This window comes from Emys orbicularis, chromosome 7, assembly GCF_028017835.1.
Source record: "Emys orbicularis isolate rEmyOrb1 chromosome 7, rEmyOrb1.hap1, whole genome shotgun sequence".
Lineage (NCBI taxonomy): Eukaryota > Metazoa > Chordata > Testudines > Emydidae > Emys > Emys orbicularis.
The window spans coordinates 43,399,999-43,421,420 of NC_088689.1; the positions used below are offsets into that span (position 1 = coordinate 43,399,999).

The following is a 21,422-nucleotide window of genomic DNA, read 5'->3' on the forward strand; positions in this document are numbered from 1 at the left end:
CTGAAATTTGCTGGTGCTTTTGGAACACCGCTTGCATTCACAAGGGGGAGGGATAGCTCAGTGGTTTGAGCGTTGGCCTGCTAAACCCAGGGTCGTGAATTCAATCCTTGGCTACTTAGGGATCTGGGGCAAAATCAGTACCCGATCCTGCTAGTGAAGGCAGGGGGCTGGACTCGTTGACCTTTCGGGGTCCCTTCCAGTTCTAGAAGATAGGATATCTCCATATATTATTATTATTAGTTAGAGGTCACATGGGGAAACTGGTGTCTTTCAGTAGCACCACTTCTTGGTTCTGTCAAAGCTGACAGGTTCTGTCCCACATGTTCTCACCAGGATTCAACATGAGGTTAATTCAAAGACTAACCGTTTTAAAAAACAATTTCCAGCTGGACTTGGTCATGGTTGCTTGGCTTTACTATGCACAAATCTCTGAATAGAAATTCATTATGAGGCCATGTCTACACTGCATAACTATGCTGGCATAGGGTATATCTACATTGCAGCGGCTGCAGCAGCAGAGCTATGGAGCCACAGCTGTGTCACTGTAGCATCCTACATCGATGGAAGGGTTCTCTCTGTCAATGTAGGTAATCCACTCCTCTGAGGCCTGGTAGCTAGGTCGATAGAAGAATTCTTATGTCAACCTCGGTGCATTTATAGTGGGGGTTAGGTTGACCTAACTAAGTTGTGTACACAGCATGAAATTGTTCACAGCCTTCAGCAATGTAGTGAGGTCACCTAAGTTTTAGGTGTAGACTAGGCCTTTGATGCAGCCTGTGCCAACAGAAAGAGGAGTTGTGCCAGCATAGCTACACCACTTCCCTAGGCAATGTTTAGCTATGCTGACAGAAGCACTCTTCTGTTGGCATAGGAGTGCCTATGCTGGGGTTTTGCTAACATAGCAATTCAGCTGGGCCTGGGTGTCTTTGTGTGCTAGCCAACAAAGCTATGCTGGCATAAGTCTGTAGTGTAGACATGGCCTGAGGTGCCATGGGATCACTTGGGATCCAAATTTAATTCTGCGCCGATTAAGTAGTTAATTGTGGCAGTATCTTAAATAGTTGTCTTAATGCACTTGGTGATTTCCCAGTGATCATCAAAGCTCTGGACAAACATTAACTAAGACAAATGTCCATAGAATTGCTAGAGGTCAAGGGACATCCTTCATTTATGTCTGAAAGAGGTGCTTGAAGTTCAGAACTGAAATCTGATTTGAATCCAAACTTCTACCAAATTTGAAGATGTTTAGGTTAATTGTTTTGGCTCAAACCCGTTCTAGAGAAGCTTGAGTAGCAAGGCAGATCCAAAGTTGGGGACCAGAGTGAGGGGCTTGTCATCATGCATATCGAAGATCAGATTTTGGCCCTAAATGTTTAAATATGGGTTAGAATGTGTTGAGAAGCCCAATTTAAAGTTGTCTTTTGTCTGTCTGTCCATGAGTGGTTCTGTATGTGGCTATTTAATAACAGGGTTTTACAAAGGAAGTTCTCCTCTCATAGCCTACTGATGTTTCTGTATGTGTGTGGGGTGGTGGTGTTTTTTTTTTTAACATCCCTGCTTCATACTATGATTCCATTGTGGCTATTTTGTTGTTGTCATTGCCAATGTGTTTCCCCATTTAGGGGTCTTTCTGTCTACATTTTAAAGACCATCGTCATGTTGAAATCTCCATGGGTTAGAAAGAGGGATGTGTTTTCCACTTCCTTTGTTCCTGAATAATTGGGAGCAGAAGGAAGAGAGAGAGCCAGGTGTGATGGGGAAAATCACTGCAATGGTGGCAGTCAGAATGCCACCGCAGAAGAAGCCGCCTTGACAGGTGGATGAATGCCACATGCGCACACACACACACGCAGATCCCTATTGGGTTGCCAGTGATCTTTTTTGTCTTGTCTTTTCTAAAGGAAGCAAATACCATTAGTGGGTAGCCCCAGCTGTCGTTTTCCAGCTGCAATTATTCTGTGAATGGGGGGAGAAGGAAAGGGCGTGGGGCGGAGGCTCATGAATTGCTTGATGTGCGTCTAGAGAGGCGGTTTGGGGAAGGGGGCTGAGAGGGGCTGTGTACTGAGCAGTTCCTCACACAAAAGCCGATTGGGAGACACTTTTGATTTATACTTTCATTTCTTCTTTATGCTCTTGGAACAGCATGCAGCAAACAGAAAGACTGACACTGTAAATTAAAGACACAAATATTGTGGTGGTGTTCGGGAAAGAGAAGACCAGGTGGGGGAAAGGGAAGAGGCGATTGTAGGTTTGGGATTATAAAAATGCCAGCAGCAGCCCAAATGTTTCTGCATGGCTGCCAATAGGGCACAGGCAATGCAGAAGCTGCTGCTGTTCTGACTAAGGCAATTAAGGGTACTTTGTATGTATAACAACTCCTCTCGCACAGAAGTGTCCCAACAGTGCATTTTAAATAACCAATACAGGTGCACAGCCCTATCAACTGCCACTTCCCAGCCTGATAACAATACACAGAACAGCAAATCCAGACAGGCGTGAGCGGGTGCATCAAGTCCATAATTCTTCTAGATGAAACGCTGGCAGCTTCTCCACAACTTGTTGCCAATTTCACCTTGATTAATTTACAGAGAGGGCATGGGATGGGGAACTGGAGCATGGGCCTCCTGGGGTGACTGCAACTCAACATAACAAAGTGAAGACTAAGTCCCTTGAAAGAGCATTTTTATCATTGCACTCTCTGTCCCATAACGACAGGCTTCTGAACCAAAGGCAGAGATGACCTATAGTGATTTCTAGGTAGGCACTGAGCCAAGACCATAAACCCAGGAGATGTACCTCTACTAATTGCAGCCCCAATCCTGCAATCTGGCCCATGTGGGCAGAAAGTCAATGAGGCTCTGCACTCTGTGAACACAGATCTGATTGCAGGCTTGGGGCCTGTTATCTAAAGTGCTACCCCCACTTCTAGCTAAGGTAATCCGGGTGCTGCATATGTCACAATAAAACACTCACATTTCTCTATCAGAATATGCAGCACCGAGTCACCACTGTAGACCTAGGAACGACTGAAAGGAAAAAGGCTATGAGTAAGGGGCCAATATTGTCTCACTAAAAGTCTCTGTGGGAGCACAGATGAACACATGTAGCGAAATGGGTGTCACTGGGGAGTGAGTTGTACATCTTCAAAACACACCATAGTTGGATGGTCAAAGTACCATAGGTGGATGGTCAAAGCACCAAAGTCTGAGCAGAAGTTTCAATTAACATGCTGAGCAGGTGTGTCTGTGTCACCCTCTAGTGGCTGGATTGCTTAGCAGCTTGAGTTTGCTACTGCCCCTAAGCTAATGGAGCTTGTCATTTAACTTAAACAGTAGCGCCCAGGGCTGGCTCCGGGCACCAGCAAAGGAAGCAGGTGCTTGTGGCGGCCAATGGAAAGGGGCGGCATGTCCGGGTCTTCGGCGGCAATTCGGCGGCGGGTCCCTCAGTCCCTCTTGGAGCGAAGGACTTGCCGCCGAAGAATGAAGCAGCGCGGCTAGGCTGCCGCCGAACTGCTGCAGATCAGGGCTTTATCTTTTATTTTATTTTTATTTTTTTTCCCGCTTCGCCGCTTGGGGCGGCAAAAAAGCTGGAGCCGGCCCTGGTAGTGCCTCATGCTTTTAGATCCAGAGGTCCCAGTTTCAGTTCCCTCGGGTGACCCATCCAGAGCCCTTATTAGATTTATATATACAAGAAACTATATTTCTACAGTGAATTGTTTTAGCAAAGAATCTCTTTCAGGGACAAGGCACAATTAAATATTCTCTCCAACGCAGAATTTTAAAGTTCTCCCTTGAAATTCCTAAATCCACAATATCAAAACAAAACCATCTCTGGAAACCAGTGTGGAGAAATGCAATATTAATGAAGACAATCAAAATGGCATTTCAAGCAATTACTTATGTAATGAAAAAGTGACTTAGAATATACAACATTCAGATTATCATTCAATTTAAAAGGGAGGCTGTCAACTGTCTTTATTTCTAAATAATTTGAATGGTTTTTCCACTGCCAGTTGTTTTAGAAACACACTCTGAGAAGCTGGAAAATAACATTTCACCCTCTCTGGCTTGTGGTGGCCACAGTTCAAAACCACAAACACAGTTTCCTCCTCTTGCGAGTCTCATGCAGCAGACGGCAGCAGGATGGGATGTTTTGTTGACGTCTCCATTTGGGCCGCAGCAGCATCCTCTCTGGTGCCAGCAAAACGTGCGCCGCTCTGGAATTAGGGTTACTTGACTGCATGCTGGAAAGGGACACTCATACTTTGGTTATGATGTGTCACACCACAATGGCAATGCTTTAAAGGGGACCTGCAATGGAAGAAAATGGGTTTGTGGCTTTTTGGATTTTCCTCAGCCCGGTAATGTACAGCCTGGTAGGTTGGGGGGGGAGGGAGGGAGTAGAAGGCACTAAGAGGGGCTTGTGACAGAGTGCAGGGCAATAGCAGCTGAGCCAGCACTCTGGTCACTGCAGGTCTAATTAATTACTGCAGAGCAGATCTCACTTAAGAAGAGCTGTACCTAACTGATGGGTGAGGAGAACTAAGGCAGATGGCACAAAAGGTACAGGAAGGAAGTGGAATGGGAAGAAGCAGATTGCTTTCCCCTGCTTGTCTCAGGAGCTGAGGGCTCCCAGGGGCTGTAGGTGTAAAGCTCTATAGTGTACCAGGGTTATGGGAATCCACACGGTAAACAAACTGCATGGGGTGTTTACCAGCAAAAAGGTCTCTTAGCTGTGTGTGTGGACTTGAGCAGAGGCAGAAGCGAGCAGGACCTGCCACACAGCTTAAGACTGGTGTGTGTGGGGTGGTTTGTTGTAGGTCTTGTCTAGCCTGTTTTTCCTGGTTGACTCCATGGGGACTGAACTGGTAAGAAATACCATGTAAGTAAAACCTGATGAATTGAGAGAAGGAATTTATTTATATTCGAACATTTCAGACTTTTGTTAATATCTATAACTCAGATGATTGAAACATTTGGGAAAAACACTAGCTTATTTAAGATTCAATATTCCTGCTCTTTCAGTTAAAGGCTGAGAACTCTCAGCTCACATCTGAGACCTCCACCGAGGTTCATGATTTCCAAAGGTTACATTTTAGAAAATAAAAAAGGCAGAATTGATCCCAGTTTTTTCCTGAAGTGTTGCTGCCTATAGAATATCCGTGTGTGCTCTAGTTTTATGAATCAGATAATGGTGTATCCATCACTACCCTTGGAGGGGAGCTATTCCACACATTTGTCTGATAGGGGAGCACTTCCATTTCTAATTGTGATGAGGGGGCCTCACAAGTTTTGGCTTTTCAGATTAGCGTGGATCCTTTAGCAAACTAACTGGACTTTTTTAGTTCTGTTCTGGTGGGCTGGAAATCTCCAAAGAATAGCCTCCTAATGGTTTCTCAGCTTCCAGTCCCAGCTGGACAGGTGAATGAAAAATGGGAAAATCAATCAATAAATAAACGCTTACATACCTTTCCATTTTTAAATTAATGTTGGTGCCCAAACCTACTCTTGCTCATTTTCCTTGCGTTATTTCTAGTCTCCTTTGGTCTATGTTGTGATGTTCCTTTAGAGAAGGAGAAGGGAGGATGCTCTTTGGCTGAGGGTGTGTGAATATTAGCCTGGAAACTTTCATCACAGATGAGGGAGATGAGTATAAAGGTTGCTCCACAATCGAGAGAGAGCCCCTAGTATGTTCATAACTCTGTCTGGTTACAATCTGGGTTGAAGGTGCTGACAGTGGAGCTGTTCCTGGCTGACCTTTAGCAGGACCACAACAGAAGTCCCTCTTATTGCATTGTGATCACTCTCTGCCCTCCCCCCCCGACCCCCCCAGTGCAAGCTACTAGCTGAGTTAGAAGCCTTGCTGGATTCCACGTGAGTTCACTTCCTCCTTGGTCACAGCAGCAGGTTTGAAAAAGCAGCAATACTGAGGGAAAGGATTCGGGTGTACAGGATTAGTGAGAGTGGGGGAATTTGCACCTTGCATGGCCTTTAGGAATGGAAGAGCAAGGGAATGCATGATGAGAAGAGGAAGTTCTTTGTCCTGTGATGGGCTAAATATGAGTAATAGCAGTGGAAGTTGCTCAGTGGGTTTGATCCTGCAAGACGCTGAGCACTTTGGTGGCAATTGAGAAAGGAGCACATAAGCACATGCCTCACTTCCCAAGGGCTGCTCATATGCATAAAAGTTAAGCGTGTGCTTAAGTGAGTTATTGTACCACGCAGGATTGACTTCAATGTCTTGTTGTGTAGGAAATCTTCCCAGAATTCGAGTGGGACAGAGACTTTCAGGGCCCTCACAGCTTGAGGCACAAGTTATCTCAATTTTGGTAAGATGGTGACACCCCCCCACCCATCCCCTCCAGCAAGTAACTTGATGATGATAATATAGATTCATTTGCACATACACTGAGCTGTCCTCATGAGGTGAGGTGACGCAAACCAAATGCGAATATGCAGTTTGGAGCGAGGGGGAAGAGAGAGCGAGCCTCTATATGATAAGAGGTGCCATTTTACTGATAACTCATTAAAGTAAGGTCCTGTCTACCTGTTTGTGGTGGTTGCAGTCCAAGTGGGAGTTCCCCATATCAAAGCACTTCATCCAGGATCCACTGCTTTATTAATCTACCCCTTGAGTACAACAGGTGTTACATGAAATGAAGTTTAGCACATTTTAGTATCAATATACATGCTTTTATGTCAAGCTCCAATTATTGGACCGTATCCTCCGTTAGCGTAAGCCAGTGTAGCTCTGTTGAAGACTGTGGGGAATGCTGATTTACAACAGCTGAGGATCTTGGCCTTAATTTTACAGCATCCAGCAATGTGGTCAGTGGTGTACAGATAGATCAGTCAGACATGGGGCCTATCCCCAACCACTTAGTCTAAGGCCCCCAGCCCCTCAAAGGAGAATCCTTACCCATGCTGAATCAGTGGGACTCCATGGCGGCTTGAGTCTGCCTGATCAGATTGTTTGCAGGATGTAAGATACTAGACAAGACGCAACAAGAGAATATAACAAAGGAAGGAGTGGTAACGTGGGATGGAGATGAGAATGGTTACAAATAAGAATACTTGATTGTTACATATACATTTTGGTTTTTTTCTGTTTAAATGTATATACATACACACATACTCTCTGTGTGTGCATAATACCTGCATAGTGTATACTTGTCTCCAGGACAGTATATATTTTACTATCAATCATATAATTTGATTTTATTTTTCTCATTTTAAAATACAAATTTTCTGTGGTTTGGAGGTTTTTGAGTCCTCCCCCCCCGTCTCTTTTATTTAGTCATCTGAAAACAATATAAGCATCTGACCATTCTAACCATTTCTGTTTGCATTTTTAATTCTGTGGTTTCATTGTAAGAAGCCATGTGCTCTGTTAATACTAGCCTGGGAAATTCTAGAAGCTAAGTGGGGTGCTAGAGTGCTTATTTGCATGCTAATGTATTCAATGTTCTTCCAGCTCATAACTATTTCACAGCAGTGCTGGTGTTTGAGAGCTTTGGATGTGCTCATGTGTTCTCTGCTATTTTCTACATTGTACTTCTAAATTCCTAGTGAATTTTTAGTGATTCCAGTCCTGGTCTCCCACACAGTTCTGCCAGTACAACTTGATAACTCACTGCTATACCAGTACTGGGCTCCCATACCACACTGCAACGCAACTTTAATCCTGACCTCCAGCGTTTCACTGCTATCCCTATCCTCTCCTTCCTAACAACGTGTCCTGTGCATCTCAGCCCAGACATGCAGCCCCCATGCTGCGCCAGTCTGGAGAGCTGTCTGCTGAGTAGACACTGCTGATCATGCTGAACTGTGTAATGATTCTTATGATGTGAGCAAACATCCACTGGAGACTAAGAATAAAACATTGCTCTCATTTTGATTTGTGACATGAGCAGTCATTTGACCCTGTTTTCCAGCTACAATGGGACAAATTAATCTCTGGTGTAACTTCATTGACTTCATAGAATTAAATCAGGGATGACTCTGACCCAATAATTTTAACCCTTCGATTCCCACACCTGGTTTGCACGTCGGTGTGCGAGGTGGGGGAGGAATGAGGTCTGCCATAGAACACAGTTATATGGCATACAGTCATAAAGCTACTACCTCTAATACTTCTAGACATACCCTGATTGGATCAAGACAGTTAAGAGTAGTAAAGTATTTTGTCCTAATGCTATTCAGATGCAGATTGTCAACTGAAAGGAGGAATTTGGAAAGCATTGGCTTGTCAATCATAGTGGAATTTTGTAAAGAATGCAGGGTTTGGACTACCTGGAGCAAGAAGGTGGTAATCGCTCTCTTTGGCTATAGTGAGCCTGTCCCTGGGATACGGGGTTTTGTTCGGGTCACCTAGTAAACACTAGACAGATTCCAATAACTATTATGAAATTACTAATGTAGCAAGGTTAAAAGAGCTAAATATAGTTTGGGTTACTGAAGGGAGACATGATGACTGTATGTGAAGAATTTAAAACCAAAGAGGGAGAGGAGTGGTTTAGAATAATCCAAAAGGCTATAAATAGGAGTAATGAAATTTAAAATGAGCAAACGAAAATTGTCTGGGCATCAGGAAAGATTGTCCTAACAGTGAGATCTCCGATTGTAGGGGGGAAAATCTCCCAAAGGAAACAGCAAAAGTGCCATCTCTTGGGACATGTACAGTTGCTTTTAATGCAATATTAAACTGTAAGGTCCAATCCTGTATAGCCAGAGTTATGGACAAGATAATCGGATGTAGGTCTCTTGTATCTCTAATTTCCATGAAGCTGTGTAATTTAGCATTATGGACTTGATCAGTACTTACTGTGGCTTATAGATATCTCTGTTCACCATCATCTGAATGCCCACCAAGAGGCACCCTTCTGCTTCCTGTGCCCAAACAACGTCACCATGCACTGCCAGCTTTAACCAGTTTCTTGGGTGAGGCTGGTCATGACTGCGGGATGGGCAGCAGTAACTGTCAGATGGTATTTTTCATGGACTGACAGTATTTCTCTGTCTCCCCATACTTGTTGCGTGGGGTGAAGGCTGAGGCTTTCAGTGATTACCCATCTCCTAATAGAATGACCCTGGTTTATCTCTTTCAGCCAATACGTTTTGGACTTGCTGCCTAGGTGCGTCGTAATTGTGTTTGCAATGTCGTTGCTGTAACCCAAGTTGGGAAGGGATTTTGCCCCCCACCTTAGCTGCACAAGTGTGCTTTGGGGGAAAGATGTCACCCACAAAATTGACTAGACTTGAAATATTTAATTTGCCTCTCCTCTTCTTTGTCAGGAACCATGAAGTGTCACTTTCCTGCCAGCAACTTTCTGCTCTCCCTCTTGATCTTGGAGCTAGTCTGTTTGGGTAAGTAAAGTTTCTCTCTGTTCAGTTATCCTTTCCTTTTCCCTGACCCATCTTTCTATTTCAAGCGTTGTGGTAGCACTTAAAAAGCTTAACAGTTGCATGTCTGGGGGTTTATCTCTGGGGGCACAAAGGCTTCATCTTTCTACTGAGTATGTGATCTCTCTAGCCAGCGACACTGTGATTGAACCTATTGTTAGATAGATGCCTTTAAGAAAAGTCACAGAAAAAACCAGCCACCACTCCAGAAAATGGGGGCTGGGCAGTACATAGATGCTAAGCGCTGTGGGGCAGGGACTGTCTTATATGTTTATATGCATAGTATGATGGGGCCCGGCTCTGTGATTGGGGTCCCTAGGCACTACCACAAGAAAATAATTATTATATTGGGGGAGATCAGTTCTGATTGAGTCTGTCAGTTGTTGATAGTTGATGCTTATCTGCCAACAGGGTTTGCTGTCACAGTAGTCCTAAAAGAGAATCAGGACCTGCAGTTTTATGTCAGTTTCACACTGTGATATGTTAGATTGAGAGAGGAAAATATGTTCCCTTATGAAAATAAGACCTACTTAGAAACTACAAGCAGTGTGTACCTTGTTTGTTGCATATTGTTCCGCTGGAAGGTATTGAATGAGGCGTCAAAATCCTTGCAGACTTTCTCACATTACAGATGCATAGAGCCCTGAGCAGATACAAAATTTGTATCCGCATCTGATCTGCAAAAACAGTCCGTGGCTATAACGTGGATACCCGTGGATTTGCAGGGCTCTGCAGATACATGCCAAACCAGCTGGCAGCTCCTGCCGGCAGTTTTTGTACCAATGTTGGTAGTGGGTGTTTACTCTCTGTTTATGCACTGTGGACCAACTACATCCCAAATACTGTATGGCATGCTATTCTGTCACAGCCTCCCACTGACCAGTTTTCAGATTTAGAGGGCAGCACTGGGCCACTAAGGATATGTCAACACAGGGATAAAAAACCTGCGGCTGGCCTGTCAGCTGACTCTGGCTCGTGGGGCTCAGGCTCCAGGGCTGATTGAGCTCAGGCTGGAGTCTGAGCTCAGAGATCCTGCCAGGGTGGAGGGGCCCAGAGCTCAGGCTCCAGCAATTTTTAGGCCCTGTGAGCCCGAGTCAGCTGGCCCGGGCCAACCATGGCCATGCTGTGGGGCTTTAATCCCCAAGTGGCACTGGCACTAGAAAGAACTGTAGGCTAAATCCTTCGTCATCTGGCATTTGGGAGGGTGTTAAGTGTATTACACCCATTGTCTTGCATCATGCCTCTCGCTGGCAGGCAATCAGCTGAGCTGTTGAACGTGGCCATTCATGCTTAAGGAGGGAACTTTGGCTAGGGTGGTGAGAGCTCCCCCATAGGTTTCAGTCTGTTTTACCCAGGGGCTGTCGTGCTTCAGCAGGCTCACCCTTACTCCGGAGTGGTTCTCCTTGGACACGCCACACACTGGCAGCAGAACTCAGGCTGGATGCAGAGCACATGAGGATCTGGCCCACCGACTTCATCTTTTGTGAAACAAACTTGCAAGCGGTTTTACGTCGCTAACATTCAACAAACCAAAGTACCGAGACAAATAAGCAAGGTAACACCCTGCCACAGGGTGATCGGCCCTTTTAAGAGGGAGCAGGGCCTACTGCCCTTGTGATTCCTCCTGACTGTCCCCCAGATAGGCTGAAGAGAGTGCACCTAGGTTCTGATGGAGGAGACCAGGAGAGTCAGAGTCCGAGGTAGGAGAGAACTGTCTGAGTGCAGACCTAGAGAATCAGGAAGAGGTAGGTGAGAGCTGAGAGAGCTGCTGGAGCAGGGAAGGAGTGACAGAAGAGCAGCAGAGAGCTGTCAAGAGGTGGTTGGGAGAAAGCTCCAACAGACCCAAGAGAGAGGATTTCTGATGAGACCTGGAAAAGAGCTGCTCTTTGGAACTGACCAAAGCTGGAACCTGACAAGCAGCAGGCTTGGGCAGTGGCTCCCTGGGAAAAAGGAAGATCCAGCTTGGCCACGGGAAGCCGAGCCCAGAAGCAAGAGGGCTGTTGCTGGAGGGTGGATCCCCAATGCAGGCACAGAAACGACAGGCAGGGAGGCCAGGGTAATGCAACACTGCAGGAGGGGGAGTCCTCTGGATGAAGACCTGAGTGAGGAGCTGCAGGAGGAGCCTGGGAGCAAGAGCTTGGTCCCCTAGGGATGTTCCCTGAGCAGGGGTTGGAGACTCAGGCAGGGAGGCCTGGGGAGTGGAGCATTAGGGGGAGCTCATTGCAGGGAGGCAGTGGTAGAAAAGTCGTGAGATTGGTCACTCTCAGAGGGAGGCCTGGAGCGTGGGGCCCGGGAACAAAGTACTGCTATTGACTCTTGGCTGGGTGATTTGGAGGCCATGTTTTCATTCCTGGAGCGAGGAATGAAAAACCTGCCATGTTTGTATCTGCTTACTGTGGGAGTTGGAGAGTGGGTTTACTGTAAGGGAATTACTGCACTTGTGTATATTAATAAATTATGCCCAGAAGCAGGCTTTGTGTCAAACACAGAGAGACTGTGTTCTTTCTGTGGACAGACAAAAAGGGAAACTGAGGCTGGGTACACCTGTCATCCTGCAGCCTGCCTCTATAGGGCTGCCCTCCTTAAGTACCCAGACTATAAGATCATGTCCCTCTGACTGCTGTCTTGTTTTTCTCCTGAACTTCAACTCCAACATGATTTTAGTAGCTCCTCTCCTCACGATTTCCTAGAGTTAGGATTAAAGGCATTAGAAACTTTCAGATGCTACACAGCATGAGTTCTAGCTCTCCATTCTCAAAAGAGTGCCCACTAAAAGCTGCTGAGAGTTGAAGGAGCAGTGAGACAAGGAATGTGGAGGAGGAGGCTCAGGAAATACAGGAGCTGGTCCCCTACCTCAACCAATTTGAGGAATCTGGAGGTACACCTCTGGAAGCCTCTCATTCTGTCCAGTAGAGGGCAGTGGTACACACACCTAGACCCAGAGGGACTGGTCTTTCTCTGTATTGGGATTAAAGAGCGCACCAGCCAATTGTGCTAGAACTGTTATCAGTATAATAGGTTTCCCTTTAGCCTTGTGTCTCTCAAAAATTAATATCACTGAATGTGTAGTACATATCTAATACTAAAGCAATATTGCTAGGGTGGAGGGGCGGCAATACCATTGGCACTGATAACTGAATTGTCTTTCATTTCAGTGTATAGTCTCTGAATATCACATCTTCTACCCTCCTCAACAGCCACATGATCTACCTGTATGCTTCTGCACCGCAGGGTTTGTTAACAATACTGTAAGAAACATGTCTCAAAAGGGAGCGAGCACAATATGGGAGATTTCCCCCGTCACCTCTCCCCGACAAATTAAATTCAAGACCATTAATGCTCCCCCACTCTGCCTTTTTGGAAGGGGGTTGGTGGGAGTGGAGGATGATTTAAGTGAGGGGAGAGACTTCTAGCTGAAGCTGGCAGTGGTGGAAATCTCTAACATGCTCAAGTTGGAAGGTTAGCTCAAAATTTTCAAATGTGGGTACCTAAACTCAGGCACTTACACCTACATGTAGAGATTTAAATATGTGGCATGATTACCAGAGCTGCCCAGCCCCCACAAATTGTCCTAGCGGACAAGCATTCACATCACAAAAAGACACTCCTAAAAGGACCAATAAACAGGTTTCCACCCAGCAAAATTCTCAGCCCCCTTTCCCAGTTTCCTTCTGTGACCACCATTATCTTAATCATAACTGGGAACCTCCAGAGAAACAAGCAGAAGCCTCTCCAGTCTGAAGTAAAGCACTAAGCCCTAGAGCTGGGACTGTAACAGACTCTTGTCCTCTGTGGATCAGGCCCAGAGGGGAATGTGTGACACCCAGTGAACATTAGCATGCCTGCTAACTTCTAGAAATGCCAAACTGTCCCTTAGCAGGGCAGGAAAGGGAGAGGTTGGGGGGTGGCATTGGCTTTCTCACTTCTGGTCCAGACTGAGAGCTTCTAGCCAGGAAGCCTTTCTTTAATGATGTTACAAATGGTGTTGTCCTGTATAAACTAGGAAATCATCTTCAACCCCAGTGGAGAAGGGACTGGGGGAAATCACTCTCCAGTAATACTTGTTAGCAACAGATGATCATTTTCCTTGGGTAGATAGAGTCAAAAGCCTTTTCCAGTAAGAGGGTAGGGCACAGGGCCTCTCAGTTAGCCACTAGTTCTCAGCTATCCCTGATGATCTTGCGGTAGGTAAGCACTGTGCTGAGGGAGTGTGGGTGGAAGGGAAAATACTGTTTCTTCCTTATGATGTTTGTTTGACTGTACAGCAGGATTAAAGGGTGAGTAAATAAAACTTAAAGGAAATTAAAACAAGGAGACAAAAGTCTAATATGTAAAGTGGAAGCCAACAGTAGCTACATAAGAGTGGGACCATTACCACAGCATGTGGCAGCACTTTCTCCTCACTGTTTAAGCAGACTTCAGCAAGAAGATTATTAAACTAATTGTTTAATATATTCCATGCAATAACACCCATTCCTTAACTGTGAAATAGCTTTATAATCCCAATGGGATATTTACAGGTTCATGTAAACCTCACAGCAAGAAAAGGAGACTGCTCTGCTGTGGGCCCCCTGAAATCCTTCTCTTTCCTGCTAAACTAATGATGTTAGCAGCAGTTTGGCTCATTCCTCACATGCACAAAAATGGTTAGTGACAAAGTGTCGACAAGATCAGCAGCAGCTCTCGAAAACACCCACCTGGCAAAACTCCCACATGTCAAGGTAACAATGTAACACAATGCAGATCCCAGGCAACGTGAGAAGGCTCCCAAGCTTCACACCAAGGCTTAGCTTTTCAAGCAGATTATTTTTGTCTGTACTTAAACCATGTGGTAGCCATAAAAGCAGAGTGGCAGTGTCCAACTTTTTGGGAACGCTGATGTGTCTTCAATGCTGGGGATATAGGAGATGCAGCTCCCGTTCCTCCCTGGTGTATTGTTGCATCTGGAGGCTCAGTGGCTCTAATGTTGCTGCCTAGAATAAGCTTGTTGTGATCTCTGTATCGTCATGTCAGGCATAGGTGCTGGAACTAGGGGTGCTGGAACTAGGTGCACCCCCTAGCTTGTAGTGGTTTCTGTCATATACAGGGTTTACAGTTTGGCTCAATGACTTTCAGTGCCCCCACTATACAAATTGTCCCAGCACCTCCTGATGTCATGAGCCTGCTGCAAATGGTACCGGGTCATGTCAGACTCAAATAAGTTTCAAGTGGCTTATTATCTGTTGTAAAAGTGTACGGCGCCACCCCATGAAAATTGGGGTTGGTGCAGGAATAATTGGTGGAGTGGATACTCTTAGCATGGGGGTTTATTTGCCTGTATGTAACTCTCTGAGAAACAACAGCAATCATGTCTCCCTTTGATAACACTGCACTCTTAAAGTAATTGTTGTTTCCCCACTAAGCCATAGTAGCAAAAATATAAGCCACATTCTTGGCCCAGATTAAGTCCCCTTTGTGCCACTCCAGTGAGGATTTAAAGCTGACCTAAAGGGAAAGACCTGATTTCCCTCAGCAGCATAAGGCCTACATAGTTGCCTGACACCTGCTTCCTTTCACACTGGGGACAGACAAGGGCATGGCTAGGGAGGGGAGAAGGGATGGTCAGGAGTGCAGTCCCTGCCAGCCATCCCTGCTCAATAGAATGTTCCCTAGATCAGGGGTTCTCAACCTTTTTCTTTGTGAGGCCCCCCCAACATGCTAGAAAAACTCCACAGCCCACCCATGTTACAACTCCTGTTTTTCTGCATATAAAAGCCAGGGCCGGCGTTACGGGGTAGGAAGCAGGGCAATTGTCGGGGGCCCCATGCCACAGAGGGCCCCGCAAAGTTAAGTTTGGTCAGGCTTCGGCTTCAGCCCCTGGTGGTGGGGCTTGGGGCCCTGGGCTTCTGCCCCACAAGTGGGGCTTCAACTTTCCACCCTGGGTCCCAGCATGTCTAATGCTGGCCCTGCTTGGCAGACCCCCTGAAACCTGCTCACAGCCCTACAGGGGTCCCGGACCCCTGGTTGAGAACTGCTGCCTAGATGGCTCTAACATGCTCTGGGGGGCTATTTATCTCCTGGCTGGCCCCAGGATTTAGGGGAGTGGAAAGGTGCATTACAGCCATTTTTGCTGCCTTCTCCTGAGCACTGTGCCTACTGTGAGCAGCTGAGAATCAAGCCTATATGTATGTATTTAAATTGATTCCAAACGGTTTCCGGATGACTCCTGTTCTTCAGGCCCTGTATCTCTGACCTACATTTGTTTGTATCCCAAAGATTTCTCCCTCCCCCACCCACCCCCCCAGCACTTCTTTTTCCTTCTCATCTGAATTTTGACAGCCCATCTTCTTGGGGACAGCCATCATGTCAGAGACCCAACTCGCTCTTTACACTGGGATGCACAGAAGAGAGAAGTCCTGCTTCAGAACCCCATCCTAGCTCTGTCTATCTCAGGTGCTTATCCCTGGGGTATCTAAGCACTGTAGCTGGATCATGGATGGTCTGTGATCTGGCAGCTCAAATACATCAAACATCCTGATACAGCTGGTTTAGAAGCTGTAACCATGATTTCTAATATACTGTATAATATAAATAAGACATCACACGAATCAAGACGAATCTCCTCTACAAAGCCAAGGCCACTCAGTCTTTAGAAAAAACTGCCCACTAGGGGCTTGAAATGAAATGCCTGTTACTCAGAGGTCTGCTTTATATGTGGCAGATGATCTCAGAAAGCTGCTGCCCAGCAGGGCGTGCAGAGACTTTAGTGGTCGATTATCGGCAAGTACTTTCAACTACCATTTTAAAAAATTGCATGGCCACAGAGAAGGTCTTTTTGGTCTTGTGAATTTTATCTTCCACCTCGTAAGCTCCCACCCTGGAACACCAATCAGTATGCATGGACTTCTAACCCTCCGGAAAAGTAATTAGCATTGAATGAACCATTTTGTCTGTGTGTGCTGCTATTTTTCCAGGTGCTTAGCACTGGAGTCCTCAAGGTACTTCACAAATACTGATCATGTAACCCTCCCTATGCTCCTGTCTGGTAGCCATGGGAAAAGCATTATCTCTATTTTAGGGAGACGGTAAGTGACACAAGAGGTAGCAGTGGGAGCCCAGATGAGTGAGTACGTAGGTTTCCCAACTCCATTCCTGTATGCTAAATGCTTGATGCTCCTTAGGTTGCTTTTGTTTCCGTATTTCTAGAGGTGAATTTTGGCACTTTGGAAAGTGTGCATCCAAAAGCACCAGCTAGAACCAGGCACATCAAAGCTTCCAACACAGATCTCTGAGGTGCTGGAACAATGTTTATAAAAGGGGAGCTGAGAGCCATTGAACTGAACCGTAAACACGGTATATAATGGAAACTACTTCAAGCCAAGGGGTGCAGCAGCACCCCCCCAGAAACTCTAGTTCCAGCACCTATGAGATCTCTGCCCCTTCACTTCACTGCAGCTCTAGGCTGGGAGCCTCTCCCAGGCTGTCTGTCTGTCATGCTCACTTATGTGGGGATATCAGACACTTGGGAATAGACTGAAAGCACCAAGCTTGTTTTGGCTGGTGTTGTGACAATCTGAATTTGAATCCAGTATTTAAAGAGGTAAGACGTTGATGTTAGCTATTGCCCCCAATCCCTTCTCCACTCTGTATCTTTAATTTGCAAGTGCTAAATCTTCCTCTTTGCCCATTTTTCTTCCCTGTTATAAGTTTGTCACCTTAAGGCTGCTGAGGCTTTTTGTTTTCCTGCCTGTTCTCGCTCCCTATAGGTTTTGGCAGCTTGGCAATGCATCACTTTCCTGCAGACACATGATTGTGAGCTTTTCTCACTCCAGTTGCCCCTTTGCCCTTTATCTCCAATGCTAGCAATTCACCATTCACTGCTATTAAACATCCCCAAACTCAGAAACTGAAATCAGGGCACCTTGTTCAAGCTAGTTGGTCCTCCCCAGAATCTTTATTTCTGGCTTTCTTTTCCTTTTAGTTTTTGCTGTGTAATGAAACCAGTACTTCTCTGTGGTTAAGTGACAACCCTTCCCTGCTCCTTCCCATCTTCTCCACCAGGCTAAGGCCAGCATCTGTGTCAGTCAGCCAACCTCTTCTACTGGCAGCATAGAGCACCCAGTGTTTATACCTCCTCCTCCTATCAACACTTCATGGACGTTGTTGTAAGCTCACAAACTATGACATCACAACTGATCAGCCAATGGAAAGACTTGGTCTAGGGTAGCCACCTGAGGTGAGAACCAAGATACTAGTTGGGGAGAGAGAAATGTTTCCTTATAACTGGTTTCACAGGTATTTTGGGAGCATGTAGGAGCAGTGTAATGAGGATCCTGTCTCCCTCTGGTGGCTGGCCCTAGTGACTCTATAGCTGTTACTCAGAGCTAACGGAGTTCTCAGTGTTAGAGCCCTGTGGTGTGGTGGTTGATTTTGTTTGTTTTTTGGGGGAGAGGATGCTGATGATCCTGGGTTCAGTCCCCACTGACTGTGGTGGCTGTCGGTGTAACAGGCATTGTTTGTTGCAAGAGCACCAGGGACCAACAGATACTTCAGCTGTAGAGTGTCTCTAGTACAGATCAGCCATCAAGAGGTGGGCCTGTGGAGATAAGGAGCTGGGGTGCGCTGTGGGAAATGGAGGCCATGAGCCTCCAGGTTCAGAGGCATGCAAATGTATAAGGGATCTAAGCACACAGCTCTCCTTTCATCCTGTGTGTGCAGCTAGCATAGAGGCTGGAGGTTTCTCCCTTAAAAATGAGTCCTATCAAATTTGAGATGAAACAAATACATTTCTACAGAAACTTATTAGGGTTCTATGGAAAATACTTACAGTAAAGATATTCTTCTCTATTACTTACACAGGGTTTTTGTTACTGTCCTGTAAAATTTTATAGCAGAGTCACTTCTCTGTCAGGTTCTATAGAGTTGTTCAAAAACCCTATAGAAAAGGTATAATTTTTTTATTACCTTCTACTTTTCCCTAAGGGAAATCCAATAGGAAAGTGAAGCCAAGAAAACTGCAGAAAGATGAGTCTGGTGCACAAGCAGGATGCTCTTGTCTTAAAATGAGTGTGACCTTGCTAGTCCATGCAACTAGAGGGCATTAATGATCCTTAGGTGGCAACTGAGTGTGTTGAAATGTCTCCTGCTGCAGGGATGCTAGTGAACAGTATTGAGGAAGCAGAGAAGAGCTAGGAAAGCAAGTGCAAGCTGTTGCTAAGCTTTGCACTAAGCTGGTTCTTCACAACCATTCTCTGCTGAATTAGCAGTTGGCTTGCTGGAGAGTGGAGGCTCTGTTCCTCTTCTCAATTTCGTTGCCACTATCGCCTAACAATCAAATGCCCAGAATTTCATGGTTTTCTCTCTTGAGAAAGAAAAGAAAAGAAATATCAATCCCAAAAGTTGAACTCTCCAGACCTGCCTTTTTTGGGTGCCTGATGCCTAGGCTCCAACGTGCTCCTGAGACGTATGCTTCTGTCTATCCACCTGTCTCAGACATACACAACCAGGATTTGATGGGCTCAGCATGGCTGTCAAGGCACCTCCCTGTTGGCTTCTCTTTAGCCAGCTGGCCCTATGTCCTTCTGAATGCAAGCTCCTGCCTGTGGGGTCCTCCCTAGGAAGGCATGGAGAGCATGTATTTAACACTACAAAATTATTTTTATTTAAACCTGGTATAAGTTTAACACAGCAGCCACCAGGGCCTGGCGTTTACTGCAGCACCCTGCATTCCAGATCCCTGCCTTGCAGCTCCTTACAGGGTTGCCAATTCTTGTGGTTTTGTCACAAGGCTTAACTTCCTTAAAGCCTCAGCTCTTGGAGTCATGGCGCTAGTAAGAATTTCAGCTTTCCTTTTTTTAAACCCCGCTTCCTCCCGCAAAACACCTGGATCGATCGGTCTTCAGCTGTCGTTGAGACTGCACTGGTCACAACACATCCGCCATTCTCGCACTCTTGCCTTTCTTCTCCACGTTCGTCCGAGACATTTAACAATGTCATCTTCCCATCTTCTTGGAGGCCGACTGGGTGGTCTTTTCTGTTCTCACGGGTACCACTTAGCAATGATTGCGGTCCACCTATTGTCCGTGAGCCATGCTGTATGGCCCGTCCATCGCGACTTGTTATATCTGCTTTCCATGACAATATCTTTCACACCGCTGCATTCTCTGATCATTTCATTTGGGATGCGATCCAGAAGGGAAATTCCCAACATAGCTCGTTCCATTGCCCTTTCAGCTACCAACAGCCGCTGCTCTTCTCTTTTCATCAGTGCCCACGTTTCACTGCCATACGGCATGGCTGGCAGCACTGTTGAATTGAAGATATTTGTATGTGTGGTCTTGTCAATTTTTCCTTTGAGGACATCCTTGATGGAATTAAATGCACACCATCCTGCCCGAATCCTTCACGAGAGTTCTCTGTTCAGATCTTGGCGCATATTAACTTCTTGGCCCAAATATATGTACTGTTCCACTTCTTCGATTTCTTCTCCTGTTACCGTTATTTGGGCTTTTCATAAGATGTCTGATCGCATGTATTTCATTTTGCAGTGGTTCATTTTCAGGCCGATCTGACTGCTTTTCTTGTCGAGTCTTCGTAGCATGTTTTGGTTGGTGCTTTCGGCAATTAGTACGATGTCGTCCACGAATCTGAGATGAGATAATCGTTCTCCGTTTGTTGACACCACTCCTCCAATTGATCTTATTCATAACCATTTTGAGGCAAGTGGTGAATAGTTTTGGTGAAATCGTATCTCCTTGTTTTACGCCTTTCTCGATTGGGATGTTGAGGAGAGTAATGTCTGTTGTACATCCAGTATTCGCTTCCTTCAACAAACTGATGTACTGCGTGTTAATGTCCTGCTCTGTGAGCGCGTTTAATATTGCATTAAACTTGGTGCTATCGAAGGCCTTTTCATAGTCGATGAAAGCAATGCACAGCGGGAGTTTGTATTCCCTTGTTCTTTCTAGGAGCTGGCTAAGGGTAAATATATGGTCGATCGTGCTAAAATTTCTTCAAAACCCTGCCTGTTCTCTCGGCTGTTGTTCAACCAGACTCTGTGAGAGTCGGTTCGTTATCACCTTTGTAAAGAGCTTGTAGACATGAGAGAGCAGGCATATAGGGTGGTAGTTCTTAAGATTTTCTCTATCGCCCTTCTTGTACAGCAAGATGGTATTCGACTCCTTCCTGCTTGATGGTATTTTTCCTTCTTCAAGATATCAACTGAATCTTAAAGCGAGGGCCTTCCAAAGTTTTTTCGCCTCCTGCAGAAATCATTTCTGATGTTATTCCATCTTTGCCTGGAGCTTTTCCCTTCATCTGGTGTAGTGTGCTTCAGACTTCGCTGACGATTATTGGGGGGATGCGTTCTTCTGACTCTTGGAGCATTGGGAGAGGGATGTTGATTCTTGATTTGAACAGTTCTGTATAGAAGTCCTAGCAGACCAACTCCATCCCTGCTCTGTTGGTTACTGTCTCTCCGTCCTTGTTCTTCAATGCTGTTACGCTCAATCTATTCTGTGTCAATTCCCGCTTGCATGTCTTGAGGCTCTTGCATAATTCAGCTGTTTTGAGGATCTTTTCTTTCCAGAAGTTCTCAAAGTCATCCTTCAGTTTTCGCCGTATAAGCTTGCACAGAATGGAGTACTCGAGGTTGTTATCCGAGCTCCTTTTCATTTTTCTCCGCTTCTCCAACAAGCTTTTCGTTTCATTCGAGATTCTTCCCTTTGCCTTCTTCAGCTTTTCAATTTCAGCTGCTTTTATGCAACATCTCAGCTTGTCAGCAAAGATGCTATAGTCCTCATCACACTTTTCCGTCTGGCTCCAGTCAAACCCAGAAATCGCTTTCTTCAGCTTTGCTTCATCGAATGTCTTCGGCCGCTGTTTCCTGTTTGCCATCTGTAATGCCTTCTTTTCCACCGCTTCATCGAAAATCAACTTTGCTCTAAGCAGGCGATGGTCACTGCCGGTGTTGAAAGGCTGCAACACAGAGACGTCTTGAACGATGCACCTTTCATTGACTAAAATATAGTCGATTTCATTCTT

General features: G+C 45.7%; 1 protein-coding gene across 1 annotated transcript in view; it reads left to right on the top strand.

The window, feature by feature from the left end:
• Positions 1 to 21,422, top strand: part of CDH23 (cadherin related 23) — a 547,959-nt gene that overhangs the window by 43,596 nt on the left and 482,941 nt on the right. Inside the window, exon 2 of the mRNA XM_065408191.1 lies at positions 9,255 to 9,365. Coding sequence (XP_065264263.1) covers positions 9,255 to 9,365 — 111 coding nt within the window. The remainder of the gene's footprint in view (positions 1 to 9,254; positions 9,366 to 21,422) is intronic.